This window comes from Perissodus microlepis, chromosome 9, assembly GCF_051167445.1.
Source record: "Perissodus microlepis isolate ML-2025 ecotype Zambia chromosome 9, ASM5116744v1, whole genome shotgun sequence".
In the NCBI taxonomy this organism is placed as follows: domain Eukaryota; kingdom Metazoa; phylum Chordata; class Actinopteri; order Cichliformes; family Cichlidae; genus Perissodus; species Perissodus microlepis.
This window is the reverse complement of record NC_140469.1, coordinates 31,664,286-31,682,256: the sequence shown is the minus strand read 5'-3', so window position 1 is coordinate 31,682,256 and position 17,971 is coordinate 31,664,286. Positions and strand designations below refer to the sequence as shown.

The following is a 17,971-nucleotide window of genomic DNA, read 5'->3' as shown; positions in this document are numbered from 1 at the left end:
GGAACAATACTGGCTGTTAACCAGTCTCCAGGTCTGAGGCCTAAAGCACGCCAGTACAGTCACAGCTGACAGCGGCTCCTTCGTTCTAATCCGGGGTCACGACCTTTGTCGTCGTCGGAGCTGCTGTTGTGACGCTTGTGCTGCAGGTGATGAATCCTCGTGTGAGAGATTTGTTTGATGAGCTCCATCTGCTCTGAGACTTCAGTCAAATTAAACTGAACCTGCATTATTTTTGTCTTTATTTTGCTAAAAGTTTAGTTTCTTGTTAAAGTTCGTGCAGCTGGGCGTATCTGCAGCAGCACAGGTCGGACTCTGTGTCCTGCAGCGCTCTGCAGCTACACGCTGATAAACACATCCGGCTGACGGCGCGGCGCCGGTCACCCGATGGGCTTCGTCCATGCTCACGGTGGTGTTTGTGGCGGCCTCTGAACTGTGGTGGCCTGTGAGCTGGATAGACTCTGTCGCTGTCATAAGCTTCAGGTCTTCTGACTCCGTGCAGATATTTCCGGCTCTGGCAGTGAAGGTCGTCAGCCTGCTGTACGGGAACTTCAGTTAACTTTCTGTTTTGCCGGCTCCACATATTCCAGCTGCTGTTTGCTGAATCTGACAGATCAGGGGGAGAAAAACCGAGCTTTGAGCTGCCACAGCAGAGGATGATTGATTCAGTTCGGCCCTCGCTGTCCCTCAGGACGGCGACGGCTCCGACCGATCGATGCACCGACCGACCGACCGGCCTCTTACATTCATAAAGAAGCTCCGAGCTGCCGCTGCCGGACTGGATTTCCATGAAGACAAAGAGTTTGCCGACGGCACAGAGCCTCCATGTAATATTAATGAACGATGAGAAGGAAAAAAGGAGTATTACAATGAAAATGAATTAATCAGGGAGGATAAATAATGCTCGTCTACGAGCTCTGCTGCTGTTTCATTCACAAACTTCCTCACATGAAGCCAGCGCTGCTCAGGTGTTTCAGGTGTTTCCTGCAGTGCCGCAGTGACCCGGAGGCTCCTGGAAAGGGTTTTTAAAGCCATGATTAAAGCTGACGCAGGTTTAACTGGACGTCTGTTCTTCAAAGCTGGTTTCAGTCATGTGACTGGTTCAGGTGGGAAACAGGAAGCTGGAGGAGACTTTTTCTCCTTTTTCTTCCATCATACTCAGTGTGGTGAAGGCAGCTTCTCCCGAGCGTCTCCCCTTGTTTAACTGGACTCAGAAGAAAAGTAAAGTTTCTGTCGCTGCAGAGAAGAGAGTGTCTGTGTGAGCAGAGACGACAGCAGACTGCAGGAGAGGAAGAACAAACAGGATGATGGACGCTGAGCTGCAGTACTGTGCAGTAGTCACAGTCTCACAGTGCAAACCTCTGGTTACACTGAGAAGAAGGACTCCAGAGTGACAAACGGCTCCTGATATGAAGCGTATCACATCATCTGTAACATGGTGATGGCAGCGTTATGGGCGTGATCCGATGTGTTGGCGTTTTTCCTACACCATCATTGTAGTGTTGTCCAGGGTCAGTGCTGCAACTGACCAATCACATTGTCTGGATATTCAGTTAGCATTAGCCAATAAGTTAGCTAATGCTTTTAAAAACTATCAGCAGTGTTGGGAAGGTTACTTTTAAAATGTATTCCATTACAGATTACAGAATACATGCCCCAAAATGTATTCTGTAACGTATTCCGTTACGTTACTCAATGACAGTAACGTATTCTGAATACTTTGGATTACTTAATATATTATCATGCTGTTTACAACTACGTGAATGTACTATTGCTGTGATTTATTACTGTTACTGAAGGTCAGCGGCTCCGAACCGTAGTAAAGGGACCTCTAGCTAATACGGTGGGTTCCGTGTTGGGCTCGTAGCCGAAAAATAGCTTTACTTTGTTGTCTGGGTCAACTTTTCTTGCGAGAGACAGAGAGAGGCGTTGAAAGGCTGCTTATTGTTTCGGAGGAAAACACGAACACAGCGTACAGTCGAGTCTTAATAGCTTACTTACAGCTGGGCTCGTCAGGCTCTCTTTTTGGCTGCAGTGGTTATTATTATATTTACATGCTTCCAGCTCCCGTTTTTGCTCGATGACAGCTCGTACTTTTCCTTTTTCTCCCTCCCTCGCTCACAGACACATAACGGGTATGGCAGTCCATTCTCCCTGCAGCACGGACGACACTGCCTATGATGCTACATTCTTTAGAGCTATACCTGTAGCATTCTGCCTATTAGCTTAGCACAACAACAACAAAAAGGCGCTCTCTCACCCAGGAAACATGCAGAGAGAGAGAGAGTAACCCTGTAACCATGGCAACCATAACGCTGCCGCCTGGAACAACAGAACGTAGCTGTCAAACAAAACCCAAACAGTCCTGACCCGCCACAATATGAAACAGGGAAGTACCGCAGTGTAATCCATTTATTTCAACAAAGTAACTGTATTCTAAATACCACCTTTTTAAACGGTAACTGTAACGGAATACAGTTACTCATATTTTGTATTTTAAATACGTAACGGCGGTACATGTATTCCGTTACTCCCCAACACTGACTATCAGTACCAAACCAACACGAGTGACCTAAATTTGGCTAACAGCAAACCAGACGTCATCGTGTATTTATTGTATGTTTATTTATTTTTATAGATTAATAAAGGAAAGACTGGAATGCTTCCCATTTGTTCCAGAGTTTTAAGTCGTGTCCAAATTCATGGGCTGCATCCTCCTGAGGACCCGGCCTTCGGTCTACGTGGGCCGGGTCCTTTGAAGGTCGGGTAGGCCGGAAGTAAACGGCTGTGAAATTGGACGGTCTAGCCTTCTGATTAGCGTCAGCGCTGTCTCGGTGGAGTTTAATAAACTCGGCCGTCTGCTCCTTGCTATCTAAAATATAACAGGACACTGGAGTAAACTCTCGACCGTCTCACACTTCTGTTTAATCCGTTTAATCCGTGTGAAAACCACCCGGGGGATTAATAATGTTTTATTTTATCTAATCTAATCTAATAACTTTAATCTCAGCCAAACCGATTTACTCACAAACAAATAAAACACTGAAAAAAGCCCAACAATAACATTTTTAGGTTGTCTAAGTGACTTATATGTTACATTTAACCTGAGTAGTGAAAGTCCGCGGTGATCTGAACATGATGTGCCGGGAGTTGTGCCGTTCTCGGCGGCTCTAGTGACCCTCGAGCTCCCGGCTAGCTATCGAGCTGGTGGGTAACAGACGTCTCCTAAAACGTTGAAGCACTTGTGCAAATATGCGATATCTTGATAAACCAAGCAGATATTTGATGTTTAGACAGCTACATTCTTGCCTGAAAATATGCTAAAAGTTTATTTTGTGACCCAGAAAGAGTAATAAGAGTAATTTTAAAACTTAGTAGCGGCCGCCATTGTTGGAAACTGGAATTTGGCTGGGCCCCGCTATGAATTCTGGGATATGGTGGGCCACGAAGGACACACTCAACCCATCCTTCAAATTCGGGGAAAAGGAGGAGGCATTTGTCGGCTGCATTCGGAGGAGTCTACGAATTTGGACAGTCTTCATCGTGTCGCTGTGACATAATCAGTCTACAAAAGCGTCCTCAGGAGGATGCAGCCCATGAATTTGGGCACGACCTTAGATAAACAAAGACTGTTTTTCTTCCTTTTCCTCCACATCCTGAAGCGTGATTGGTCAGTTCCAGAGTTGATCCTGGACAAACTTCATTATCACGACGCAGGAACAACACGCGATGTCAGGTAGACAGGTTATGGCATGTATGGCTGCAAGTGTTTACTGATCATGTAACAAAGAGATGAGATGTTCTTTAACGGCCAGTCAACCACCTGAAAATACAAAAGCTGGGGACATAAACCAATGGCTGATGTCCCAGTGGCTATAGGCTGTGTTTTAAATACAACCGTGATGCTAAATCTATGATAAGAACTTTACCGCAGCCTCATACGTGGGACCTTCAAAAAGCTACGATGGTGTTGAAATCAAGCTGAAAGCTTTTAAGGGGAGCGTTTGCTAATATTTGCACGGTGGCTATGTTCTTGTTTCCACACTCTGTGGCGTGAGCAGCGGTTTGTTGTTTATCTCAGTTTAAAACAAAGCAGCTTGGAGGCACATTTTACTTCCCAGACCATCAGTTTTATTTTGTTTTTCTTGTTAGCCTCTCCTGACAGCTCACTTCTGCTCTAGCATCTATAAATCAAGCGAACCTTTAGCCTTTGTGAGCACTGTGTGTGGGGTGCTGCTTCAACAGATGCAACAAAGATGGAGGAGGAGGAGGACGAGGTGACAGTGTAGGGGGGTTAAAGAGAAGCTTGGAGAGGAGGAGGAGGAGTGAAGATGGATGCGGGGTCGTTCCGGGACGTGCTGTTTTAAATAAACGTTGCTGTGTCGACTACAGCGCCTGTAAATCCTGCTGCAGCCCGGCCGCCCCACAGGCACACTTATCATGACACACACACACACACACACACACTCTGATGCATAGATGCTGCAGTCGCGCTGCTTTATGACTGCATATATACAGCGTGTCAGGCAGATAACTGTCCTCCTTCACACCGCAGGTCATGAAATAACCGACGTTCCTCAGCAGCAGCAGAACCACGCGCACATGAAAAACTTTATCAATCAGTCAAACTTTATTAGTATAACACATTCGTACAGGTCAGCATGACTCAGAGCGCCTCGCGGGGGATTTATTAAGCCGATACGAGGACAGATCAAATGTAAACACAACAGTGTGAAGCTGGAAGTTGGAGTGAAACGAAGGAAGCTAAAGTGGATTAAACTCGACAGGATGCTACAAATCTGAAATGATTCACGAGCGTTTTCTGAACCATCCATCAGAGTTTGGGCGGGCTCGTTTCCCTCAGGCAGATCCAGGTTTCACTGCGTTTCTGTGATAATCAACTTGACAAGATTTGAAACTTGCTGCAGATACATAATCCATAAAGCTTACAACCTATTATTGCTAAAGAACACACACATTGTGTTCAGGAAGCACTGTCCTGAAGTCTCGCTCTATCGCATGAACTGTATGTCAGAGCTGCATTAATTATTCATGCCATACATTCAGTGAGGAGCTGGAAACGTTCCTCAGGGATTTGGGTCCATATTGGCACAACAGCCTCACAGAGCTGATGCACATTTGTTTGCTGCATTTGTGATACGAATCTCCTGCTGCACCACAGCCCAAAGGTTCCTGAGGTCTGGTGAATTTGGAGGCCATTTGAGTGCCGTGAGCTGATCATCATGTTTTAAAACCAGTTTTACTATCTGAATGTCGCAGCAAAAACTCATCAAGCCGGGCGGCGTTTGGTGAGCTGTGTGAATTGTAACCTCAGTTTCCTGTTTTTAGCAGAAAGCCGTTGAACGATCCTCTGTAAACCCTAGAGACGGTTGTGTCCGTAAATCCCTGCAGTACTCTGTCGAGCTCATCTGGGATCAACAACCATACCACATTCAAAGTAACTGAAATCCCATTTCTTTCCATTCTGATGTTTGAACTTTAGCAACTCCTGAGTTGGTGCCATGTGATTAGCTGATTAGATATTTGTGTTAGCAAGCAGCTGAACACCTGATACCTGCTGAAGTGGTGAGTGTGGTGTATACCTCAGTGTTAGTGCAGTAATAGCAAAGCTGACTTGGATGTAAAGTTCCATCAGTGTCAGATAGATGCTGCATAGCTAATTTACAGCTAGCTGGCTAACTGCCACCATGTTGGCTGTTACTTTGGAAAGCAAGTGTTACTTACACATCTTTGCTTTGTGCCACTGACGTCTAAAATCTTGTGTAGTTTAGTTGAAATATGTGTCATGGATCAGTTTAGCTGCTGAAAGTAGCTAGCCAATTATATCCGAGTTAGCTGGCTAGCTTTAACTTAGCTGCGGTGCCTGATGTTAGCTAACCTGATGTTAGCTAACATCAGGCGCAAGAAAGACGGCCTTTTATCCTCTTGTGTGTCATTTCGTGACATTTGTGATTAGTGAACTCCATTTCTAAGCTAATACTAGCTAGTGTTGCTAATTGTTGGAGCTAAAAAGGGAAATAGAGGTGTTCTGAGTGGGTATGAGTGTCTAACCCTTCACTCAAATTTATTGTGCATCGTACAGAAAAGACTCCACAGGCTGTTGGAGGCAGCCGAGAGATTCGGGGAAGATCTTATTGCATTAATAAATGAAAAAAGTGCACGTTTATCATGGCAGTAGACTAGCCTAGAAGGTTTAGTCTCTACAAAGTAAGATAAAAATGATATACTTAGTCCATTATTGGGTGCATAATTTACTGTAGACATAAAAAAAAATCATATAGTCATGCATCACAGGGTAACATCTTTAAAAATCTGTCATTATAAGGATAGAAGTGAGTTTAATGCTCCTCTACGGCTCATAAAACATGTTAATCGATGTGTATTTTTACTGCGTTAAACCGTCACCACTCTGCACTTCATTTAGGGAGAATAACGGCGAGAGGCGGGCGTCCCAGGTTGTGTAACTGTCTGTGCTGACGAGTGAGTTGTGTGTGTCGTGAACAGGAAGACAGACGTGAGCCGCAGGAAGTGGTCACAGTGCCAGAGAGGGACTCCCTCTGATGGGAGGGGGCGAGTGACACTGATGCTCCTGCAGAGGCGGCGAGAGAGAAGCCACCTGCTCATTCACACGCCGTCGGGTTTCCATCACTTCAGAGGACATCACATGACTTCTGTTCATTTCCTGCAGAGGAAACAAAACAGGTCAATAATTGGGAAAGACGCCATCATTGCCCCGGAGCCCTCCCGCCTACGGGTACCACCATCAGGCCGTCACTGTGAAGTTTAACCTTTAAAAATAACCTTCGTCCTCTCAGCATTAATGTTGACACACACAGTATGGACGCACACACAGACTCGTACAGAAACAAATAGATAAATGAATTCAGGGACGTGCCAGACGTCAAAAGGTCCCTCAGTGTAAGCACCTGTTTACATGCAAGCTGTCCTCAGACGTGTACAACATATACTTATAGTTTTATTTAGATACAGCCGGACCTGAATCAAACCGTCTTCAGTTGGCTAATTTACGTTTTTAGAGTAATGTCACTGTGTTGGTTTGTGTTTGATGCAAAAATATTCCACTCCTCTGACTTTGACTGCTGTCTCTTTCTCCATCTTTGGTTTCTGCACAGGAATAATAAAAACTGTCCTGCTGGCCTAAAGTGATCACTCAGGCTCCTGTATATGCAGCAGGGTTTGGATTAAACAGGATTTAAATGAACGCTTGGCCAGCTGGTTGCATTAGCAGTTAGCATTAGCCTGTGAATGGGAACGGCAGTGATGCTGCTGTAGGTTAACCTCTACAGCTACGTTCCTATGCTCACCTCCAGCTCTGTGTAGTGACCATAACAATGAGATCAAACCAAATCAGACCAAAGTAGCAGAAATTAGTTTCCTCTGAAGGGAGTCTGGGCTCCGCCTTGGACTGGATGAGGAGCTCGATCTTTTCAGAGGAGCTCAAAATAGAGCCACTACTCCTCCACATCAAAAGGAGGCAGTTAGATGGTTTGGGTATTTGATTAGAAGGCCTCCTAGGTGAGGCATGTCCTACCAGGCCCTGCAGCATCAGGGCCTCCTTCTTCTGGAGGAGGCGGCTGCCCCGTGACCTGTACTGTATAAGCAGCAGAAAATGGATGGATGCTATTCGCCTGTAACTTTCCTAAACAGCCTTTCATTCTCCTCAGTGTTGAACTTCATTGCCTCGCTCTTTCAGGATATTGTCATACGGTGATTTGATTGGCTGCTGACCACTCTGCCGTGTGCAGAAGTTGAATTTGTCTCACCTTTAAGCGCAGCCTCGGTTTAGCTGACGTCACAGAGCGTCCTGCCTCGGATGGACGTTTGCTGGATGAATTTATGTCCTGTCCGTGCGCACAGAGCGGTTCCTGCTCGTACAGGTCAGGTACAGTACGTCTCTGTGCCTGCAGGCCTCTCCCTGCTCCTCTCTCCCTCTGCAGTGTGTAATTTATCGCCTCTCTCCATCACAGCGTCACTTTTTACAGGCTGAATTAATCCCTCTGCACTAAAGCCGCTGCTGGAGAACGCCTCTGTGTGCGTTTGTGTGTCGCTTTACGTCTTCGTGTCACTCGCACGGCGCTGAACTTCACGTCTGACTGACGTCCGTTTCATCACACGCCTGCGTGTGCGTGTTCACGTAACACTGTAACCTCGGCGCCCGTCGGGTTTTTTCTGAGGTGCCGTGTTTCCCGCAGTCTTCGTTTTTTGTCACATCCAGACTTCTTTTCTCCGTCTTTCTGATGCGCGTTGGACTTTTTTCCCTTTCTTGTCGTGTTTGGACGGAGCGCCGCAGCGCGTCCTTGGCGCCGTCTCTCTTGCCACCTTTCTTCAGCTGGCAGCTTCAGAAGTCACATCACAGCTTCACCGTTGGCTGCAGCCCGATGCTGGTTAGTCAGAACAACTTACTGGCAGCCAAACAAGGGAATTTCTCAGCAACTTTCACACATGATGAATCATGTTTCACTTCCTCCATCGCCACACATTTTATCTACAGTAATTTGTCACATTTCTCTTGTTGGATACTTTATTTGTTCATTTATTAAAGAAACAGCGGAGTGTGGAAACGGTTTTTACCCACCGCCGCACACAGATTGGACGCTCTCCTTTGACTCAGCCACTCGTGTGCTCATCTTTAAAAGACTAATCTTGGTCTGAACCTTAAGCCTTGCTCAGAAAAAGACGTGTGGGAAGTTATTTTTGTTGTTTCCAGTACGTGTTCCTTCTTCTGAAGCCTGTGCTGAATTTGGGAAAAGGGTGTTTGAATACACGCCTCCCTCTGCTGGGACTCTGCTAAAGAGTTTGTCCAAGTCTCTTGATCGCACGTGGACATCGCAGGCCTCTGCATGTGAAAGTAATGAAAGCTTGAGTACGTCAGGAAATCAGAGATTGTTTGTGACAAACACATTTGTGAATCGGGCATCTCAGCAGGTCCACCAAACCTCCGCCTGATCCTCATCAATCTGCTCCTCGTGTGGGTGGAGGGTCGTTTCGACTGATCCCGATTTTGGCTCGATGAGTGACAGGACGTTGGTGGGTGGATGGATCCTTCAGGCACACTCTCGACCGTTTTAGTTTGCGACAGCAACCCTCACTCTAAAGCCAGTCCTCCACCTGCTGCACCTCACAGAGGACCTCCACGTCAAAGGGAGGACTGCAGATACCCACTGCAGTCTGAGACGGAGGACTTGGAGTCTGTCCCAGTGTGCACTGAGAGTCTCGAGGGTTAGAAAAAGTGAAAGTGGGGAAAATCTGCAGCTCTGGAGGAATAAACTCAGCAGCTTTGTGATCTCTGTGCTCTTCGCATGAGACAAAAAGGACGACGACTCACGGCGTCGTGGGAAACATCTGGGTTTAAACAGAAGTCTTATTGGGTAAACACCTCCGAGGGAATCATCGTTTCCCTGAAATCATCTGCTCGGGGGAACGAGTTCCTGGCACTCTCTCCATCCTGTTTTCCCAAATTAAATGTTCCAGAAGGTCAACAGCCGTGTCAGAGTCTTCTCAGACACACCGACTCCAGCTGTTAAACATCCTAATCTGTGTGTGTGTTTGGACACGGCTCGGGGTGAACGAACATGGAGCTGCGAGCAGAGCGGCGTGTTTACCCGTACACAGCAGCTCTGCCACAGGACTCATTAAAATTTGATCTGATCTAATATTTTGCTTTGCTCGACTTCTCGACTCTGTTTAAAAAAATCCTTTCCTTCTTTAGAGTCTCTCTCTTCCTCTCTCTGCTCTCAGGTATATTATTTTGGTCACTATGATGAGTGACCTTTGACCTCACTCAAAGGTCACTCAGGTGTGTAACCTGAAATAGAAACTAAGAGCAGCTTTTTGTTTTGTAAAGGCTGAAGATTGAAGTGATATTAAAACATAAAGGAAATGAAGAAACATGAACTCTGACGTTACAGTCTGATGTTTGGTTGACCCATCCACCAACCCCACCTCCTCCTCCACCTACAGGGAGCTCTTTGAGGTTTTGCTGAGACCTTTGAACTCTTCCAAACTTCAGACCGTCACAGCCAGATTAAAAAAGCTGAAACGACAGCCTCACAAAGCTCATGAGCCCAACAGGAAGTGTGTCCATCGTTGTTTTCATCGATTGATTCTGATCTTCTGACAATCTTCTCTTTGGGGATGATTCTTCATTTTCACACTTCCTGATGCTGTTACACTAATATGATTATGATGGATTTCTTTTTGCCACAGTCAAAAATCGGAGGCACTACCAAAGCGTTGTGTAATGTTGTTTATAACTCCAGAAATATTCTAAAATCACAATAATTTATTTCCTTCTCTGGAAGCTGCAAACTTTCGTTCAGCCGGCGGTCCGTAAAGCGCCTCGTGTTTCCATCCATCTGTGGTAACTGCAGCTTAATGCCAGCTCTGCAGTTTATTACATAAACCATGTGTATTTACTCTACATGTGTGTCCGTGTGTGTGGGCGCTCATATGTGCATGTGTGGTGGCGGCGTTTGGCGCCATGGGAACAGGCATATGGTGCTGATCGCATGCTAGGAAGGTCAGCTCCGACGAGAGGAAAAAGGAAGAGACGGGAAGCTGAGACGGAGGCAAGTTTTGGACACATTTTCAGAGTGACGCTCGAGAGAAGAAAGATGGAGGCGTTGTGTCTTAAAAATCATTAGACTGAACCCCCACAGAGGGACAGCGGCAGGTACGCCCACTGCAGGTCGACTGGATAGGTCACATGACCTTTAGTCAGAAGGATGACAGACGCCTTCACGTTTCTCTCAGGTCCACAGAGAGATTTAAGATTTTACTCATTTTACTCCAGCGTGTGGCATTGATCAATAAATCAGTAAAAAGCTGTTTCAAAGCTTTGGTATAATACAAGAAAGTATCTTTATGAAGCTCAGTAAACCTAATAAAACAAAAGAAAATGATAAAATCAGTGTAACAAAAACCAATCAGTGCAAGTATCAGGATGTTATTAAAGTGACTTGATCGAATGGCCGACCTGGACTTTCTATGACATGTTGCATTTCAGTGATCGGGAAAGTATCACTGACTAAACCTGGTCTGGGTCGAGTCAGAGCTAGGCTGAAGCTGGAAGATGCTGCTTTTCAAATCAAGTCTCTAACACTTCATTTGTTATAACATTTCTTTTAGTGTTTGCCAAACAGGTCAAAATGACCTATGAGGAAGTGGATCTGAACCTGATGCTGACCCCAAACAGGTCACAGAGGAGGAGGAGCTTAAAAAGATATCAGAAGCGTTTTGCTGTTATTGGGAATGGGAAGAGTTCAGTACATTTAAGTCATTGGTGTTTGTGAACATACGCAGTTAAAACATGGACGTAGTTTCCAGGTTTGAAGGCGATACCTGTGGTCGGGCTTCAGAAAGGAGGATTATCCAGGGTAGGCTCGTTGGTTAATGACTTTAAATTGACACGTCGTTAGCCAATGAGTGTTTGGTGTCACAGTTTAATTCCCCTCCAATTTCAAAACACTGATGTGGGGAAAACACTCACCTCGAGACTTGAGAACAGGATGCAGTAAACCAGAGGGTGGCGTCCTCTACGTCCATCGCTGATGCTGAACAAGAAGCTTTTTAGTTTCTGGTCTTGCAAAGATTGTTGCTGGCCTGGGCTGTGGAGGTGAACCTGCTCAGCAGCTACCTCCTTCAACCGCTTAGTCTAACTGTGTGGTTTAAGATGAGGTAAGATGCCCTTATTCGTCACAGAGTTGTTCACATTGTCACAGCAGCAGAGTGGACAGGGCAGTATATATTAATGCTGTTAGAGTAATAACTAAGTGTTGTCATCAGTAAAGCTCACACAGACATCCAGAAAGTAATTTATGAATTACAGATTCCACGTTATTAAAACATATAAGAGGACCCGAAACGCTGCCCTGAGGGACTCCACATGTCAGATGTTAACTTCTTGATCATTTGTCCTTGAAGCCTTGACCGTCTGAGGACAAATATGAGGCAAACCATTTCAGGTTGGACCCACACTGACCTCCCATCATTAAACTGATGCTTGTTTTCCTCTCTTTGCCCCTCAGGCTTAATGTTTCAGTTCACAGAAGTGTATTAATATCTATGACGCTGACAGTAAAGCCCACAAACACATTAAAGCTCCACAGAGTGGACGTCTGTTCTGGTCTTTACATAACCTTTCCTTTAGCGCCAGTTTTCAAACAAATTATGAACAGTGTGTACAAGACAAATCATGGTCGAGCTGCCGTGACCTTTACCGAATATATTAATGCTCCTCTGAGGAAGAATTTGTTGATTTGTCGGCTTTTATTCAATCTTTGTTTGGTACTGTCTGGCGTGATGAACGGTGAAGCCTGTGGGCGATTCAGGCTGTGTCACCTCAGAGTAATACCTCTCGACTTCATCATCCTGTTAAAGTCAGAATAACCTTGAGATGTGTTTTCTGGAAGAAACAGGTTTGTGTGTGTGTGTGTGTGTGTGTGTGTGTGTGTGTGTGTGTGTGTGTGTGTGACCTCCGTGCTGGCCTGTACGGTTCAGTATAATATGACACCAGCTGCAGAGGAAAGGTAAAAAGCTTCTTGGATTTGGGAACAATAATCCTTTCTGCTGCAATGCCACTGCAATGCAACACCCTTTGTCTCATTCAGGGATGCTCCTCAAGAGTGTGTGTGTGTGTGTGTGTGTACAAATATTTGAGGGGTGTGGATAAAAGGGCGATTGTGTCGCCTCCTGTCAGAGGATAAATGATGGAAAGAAGTAAAAGGATGGCGCCTCGTTTTAACCTTTGCTGTTTTCGATGTTTGTCCATTAGTGCAATTATAAATGAAGCCGGCAGCCGCAGCGCTCACCTGATCTGACCTCTGCTGAGACGCTGCCGTTTTATTTTTACGCCTCTGATTCACGTCCTCCTCATTTCCCTCCCCGCCCTTTTCACCACAAATGATAAATTCGGAGACTGAAGCCTCTTTGATTGATCGGCGAACACCTGAACCCGGCAGCAAACAGCAGGCAGTCGCAGTCAGAGAGGAGCGGGTGAACACAGCGGAGCATTTATGAGCTGAAGAGACAGATATTTACCTCAGGAGTCGGCCGAGACCTAAGCCGACCTTAAGAGAAACAAATATGAGTCCATGTAATAATTCTGTCCCTGCACATCATTTTATTCAGAAATTGAGCATCTTTAGGAGTTTTGCTGCCCTTTAGTGACCCAACACAGTCCCAGGAAAGCTGTTTTCAATACGCTGATGGCATATGATTACTTATTATTATTATTATCATCAGTTTAACAGGAATAGGAAGGGAAGAGGCAGTCCTGTCAATGTCCAGTACCTGCTGAGATTCCATTCACTCCGACTCTGACTGCAGATGGATCTGAAAAATGAACAGCTATGAGGTTATAGTTGTTATAGTTTCCCCGAGAGTCTCATCACTGACACACTGCCCTGATCACCACAAACTGACTCAGATTGATTGCAACGTTGCAGCCTGGCTGTGTTTATAAATGAGACTGCAGTTATTTCACCTCAGACTGATCTCAGTCAAAGTCGGACTGCGACTGTTTGGAGACGGGCTGCCAGGTGAGAGGCAACCTGTGCAGTCATCATGCAGTGTTGCACACTCGCAGCCCTACTGCAGAGAAGACAGACAAGCCACGCCCATCGCCACAAACAGATTGTTGCAATGTGTAGATGATCTGTGTTTAGCAGCAGCTGTTTGGAGACTGGTTGCCTCCCACCAGGCGACCGGTGCGATCAAAAGTGCAACATCTTCCATCTCTAGGTGACCTTGTTGCCTGGCGACATCTCTTTCTTTTCCTAGTTTATTTCCTCGTTGCTTTCCAAGCTGTCGAAACACAAACAGACCTTTAAACAAACGTCCTTCGCGTTTTTCAGGTGACGTTTTCATGGCGATAAAACTACAGCTGATGTTTGTGGCTTTTTTGATGTGTTTATAACATGAAACCAACATTTTTCACATATTTTATTGACCTTGTTTTGTCCTTGCAGCTTCATGGATTTGTCATCATGATATTCGCCCCGTCAGCCCTCCCTTATCTTCAGCCTTGGCCCCGCCCTCTTCTTCGCCACCTCCTGTCAGAGTTCTGGCCTAATGGCTGCGCAGCGTCATGGAGACGGCTGAGCACGAAGGGCCACGCCCCTCAGTCTGTGATTGGTCAGGACTCGGTGCAGGTGTTAGGCCAGTCATACCCGCGTGATGACTTCACCAACGTCACTCCAAAGATCTTGGAAAAGGTGGGCCGCAACCTCCACAACCAATCCCATCATCCTCTCTGGCTGATCAAGGAGCGCATCAAAGCTCACTTCTACAGGTAGGCAGCGAGTGCGGTCGTCAGCCAGGTGTTCACAGATTACCTGGGAACTGATGACGGCTCAGGATCCTCGTCTCTGCTAACAGCAGTGCGTCCTCCTCTCGGTGTTCTCCTCGTAGCGTTTCTGTTTTCAGTTTAAATGCTGACTAACTCTCTGCAGGCTCCGTGGGTCTCTGAGGACAGCCGAGTGTAAATTTGGCTGCAGTGAAATATCGTTAAAGCTGCTGCTGATTCTCGCCATCAGAAATCTAACACAGCGACAGCGAGCGCATTAATGCTGCATTCAGAAGTCATTAAGCAGTCACTGCGAGTGTGAGCTGACATTGGTTTATGGCTCTGCCTTTTAGCAGGTCGTGAACTTTAGTCTTTAGAAAAGCCTGCGTGCTCTGATAGCATGACGAGGAGACCCCAGAGCTGCTGGGTGATCTCCACGCTGCTCCACGCTGCTCCTCGTTACTCCCACTTTCCCTCCTCCTTGTTCCCTCCCTGACTTACACCCTGCCCACCAGCCTTTGTTTGACCGATAAAACTTTAAAACATCTAAAAAGCATTTAGTTTACGTTTATTTGTGACAAGGAAACCATCAAATTTTTCATGGGCCACATTATTAAGTACACCTCTGGAGGTATTTTTAATCCACTGCAAACCCCTCTGTCACAAACTTTCCACTCACAAAGGGCCCACGTTTCCAGTTTTTTACTTTATAATTGAGGTTTGGGTGGAGTTAGGGAGGGCATGTTAGCAGGCAGCGAGAGAGAAGGAGGTGAGAGCAGAGACTCTGTCGTAGCTGCCGGGCAGGAGGAAGAGAGGAAACCTCAGAAGGTTCATGGGTGGAGTGAAGTGCAGAGGGTTGGTGTGACTGAGGAGGATGCTGGGAGCAGCTGAAGGAAGAAGAAGAAACAAGAACAATCTAACCGAGCAGACACGTCTTTGATACGGACGTTGGTGAAGCTCATCTGTGTGTGTGTAGATCATCTGTGTGCGTGTAGATCATCTGTGTGTGTGTAGATCATCTGTGTGTGTGTAGATCATATGTGTGTGTGTGTGTAGATCATCTGTGTGTGTGTAGATCATATGTGTGTGTGTGTGTAGATCATCTGTGTGCGTGTAGATCATATGTGTGTGTGTAGATCATCTGTGTGTGTGTAGATCATCTGTGTGCGTGTAGATCATCTGTGTGTGTGTAGATCATATGTGTGTGTGTGTGTAGATCATCTGTGTGCGTGTAGATCATATGTGTGTGTGTAGATCATCTGTGTGTGTGTAGATCATCTGTGTGCGTGTAGATCATCTGTGTGTGTGTAGATCATATGTGTGTGTGTGTGTAGATCATCTGTGTGCGTGTAGATCATATGTGTGCGTGTAGATCATCTGTGTGTGTGTAGATCATATGTGTGTGTGTGTGTAGATCATCTGTGTGTGTGTAGATCATCTGTGTGTGTGTAGATCATATGTGTGTGTGTGTGTAGATCATCTGTGTGTGTGTAGATCATATGTGTGTGTGTAGATCATATGTGTGTGTGTGTGTAGATCATCTGTGTGTGTGTAGATCATATGTGTGTGTGTGTGTAGATCATCTGTGTGCGTGTAGATCATATGTGTGTGTGTAGATCATCTGTGTGTGTGTAGATCATCTGTGTGCGTGTAGATCATCTGTGTGTGTGTAGATCATATATGTGTTAAAGGCAACACGTGAAAGCTTGGTCAAACAGTCAGTAAGCTAAGCTAACCTAGCATAAAGCTAAACACAACATGGCTTATGTTACATATAAGTATCAGATTTCCTCAGTGTGGACCTTAAATCATCTGTTTATATAAGAAGTTAACGTGGATTTAAATACAGTCGTGATGTGACCTTGTTTTGATGCAGCTCATCCTGTCATTGCTTCATCAGCAGGGTTAAACTGTCTTCAGTGTGTCTGCTCACTCTGACGGTGTTTCTGACCCGCAGCTCGTACATCGGCCGTTCGGGAAACCCCCTCTTCTCCGTCCACGACAACCTGAGTCCTGTGGTGACCACGGAGCAGAACTTTGACAGGTCGGCAGCTTCCTGTCACATTATCCACTAATATCACTAAACAGAGACGCTGCTGTGGTTTACTTTGTCTTCTTTATGCTTTTACACAACTTTTCCTTTGAAGGTGAGCGTTCTACATTTCTGGTTTTGCACTTTTTCACTGTGGCTTCACGACCAAAGCGACCCGACTCCAACAACTCAAAGGACGTCCTCCAGATTCATGTTTTCTTAAGTGTTGTCACACAGACGCTGTCAGAGTTGCTGGCGGGTCACGTTCCTTCTTACAGGCTCTTTCCCCTGATTTCCACAACACGTTTCAACAAGTTTGTGCAGCTCATTGGCTGAATGTGCGTGACCCCCTCAGCTCCAGCGGAGGTCAGCCGGTTAATTATCCGATTTATTAAAAGCCCAGATTCCATCGAAACAGGGACTGTGATGGATCTCTCTCTCGCTCCATCAGTTCTCCTGAGCTGTGACGAACCACAGACAGCGTCAACGTTCATTTGTAAATACAGATGGTAACGAACTCTCGGGTAAGATCTTTGAGAGTTGACCGTGGTCGAGTAATTAAGGGTCCAAGTCTGGAGCATTTTTGATCAACATGAAATCCTCAGGGCTGAAAGTCAAACTCTGTGAGACGCTGCAGATCATGTGTTTTACACAGTTTGGAGAAAGACCCCGGCTGGTTTCTCGAGGACGACTGTGTCTCCTTAGATTTTAATAAAACGCTCGCGTCCTGTTCTGATTTATCGAGTGTTACTTTGTGAGTCTTTGTGTTTTGCTGACAGCTTGTTGATCCCGCCCGGACACCCCAGCAGGAAACGAGGAGACAACTATTACCTGAACAGGTGAGAGCCGATGTCTTCTGCTGCGAGCGCTCGCCGTCCTCCATCGGCGTCACTAACCCTGTTTTTATGTGGGACAGGACGACGATGCTTCGCGCTCACACGTCCGCCCACCAGAGGGACCTGGTGAGGTCGGGGCTGGACGCCTTCCTGCTGGCCGGAGACGTTTACAGGCGGGACGAGATCGACGCCAGCCACTACCCCGTCTTCCACCAGATGGAGGGAGTGCGACTCTTCTCCAACCGCCAGGTGCTCAGAATGAAAAAGTTAGACAGGTGACGTAGTGATCACGTGACCCTGACCCGGAGTGTCGTGTCCCTCAGCTGTTCTCCCGGGTGCAGAACGGTGGCGAGCTGTCTCTGTTCGAGCGAGGAGGGCGGCGGTCTCCCGAGAAGCAGGAGACGCACACTCTGGAGGCGGTGAAGCTGGTGGAGTTCGACCTGAAACGCACTCTGACACAACTCGTCTCTTACCTGTTCGGAGCAGGTGAGGCCCCGCCCACCAGGACGTCTGGTTAGGTTTGCTCTTCCTCAAACTTCCTTGTCTTCCTCCTCAGATCTGGAGATCAGATGGGTCGACTGCTACTTCCCCTTCACTCACCCGTCCTTTGAGATGGAGGTGCGTTTCCAGGGCGACTGGATGGAGGTGCTGGGCTGTGGCGTGATGGAGCAGGAGCTGCTGAACTCTGGTCAGAGCGCACCTACACACGCACGCACACACTCTGCCTCCAGCTCTTGTGCAAGGCAGCGACCAGCCAGGGCGCTGTGATGATTCTGTTAG

At 46.5% G+C, this 17,971-nt stretch overlaps 1 protein-coding gene across 3 annotated transcripts in view; it reads left to right on the top strand.

Annotated features, from left to right (window-relative positions):
• fars2 (phenylalanyl-tRNA synthetase 2, mitochondrial) overlaps positions 1 to 17,971 on the top strand; it is a 134,602-nt gene that overhangs the window by 20,006 nt on the left and 96,625 nt on the right. For 2 of the 3 annotated variants that reach the window (XM_084940303.1, XM_084940305.1), the window contains exons 2-7: positions 14,007 to 14,329; positions 16,281 to 16,367; positions 17,135 to 17,194; positions 17,272 to 17,440; positions 17,515 to 17,677; positions 17,748 to 17,879. In XM_084940303.1, the coding sequence (XP_084796429.1) occupies positions 14,025 to 14,329; positions 16,281 to 16,367; positions 17,135 to 17,194; positions 17,272 to 17,440; positions 17,515 to 17,677; positions 17,748 to 17,879 (916 nt within the window). In that variant the 5' untranslated portion in view covers positions 14,007 to 14,024. The remainder of the gene's footprint in view (positions 1 to 14,006; positions 14,330 to 16,280; positions 16,368 to 17,134; positions 17,195 to 17,271; positions 17,441 to 17,514; positions 17,678 to 17,747; positions 17,880 to 17,971) is intronic. The other variant, XM_084940306.1, reaches the window with a different exon arrangement.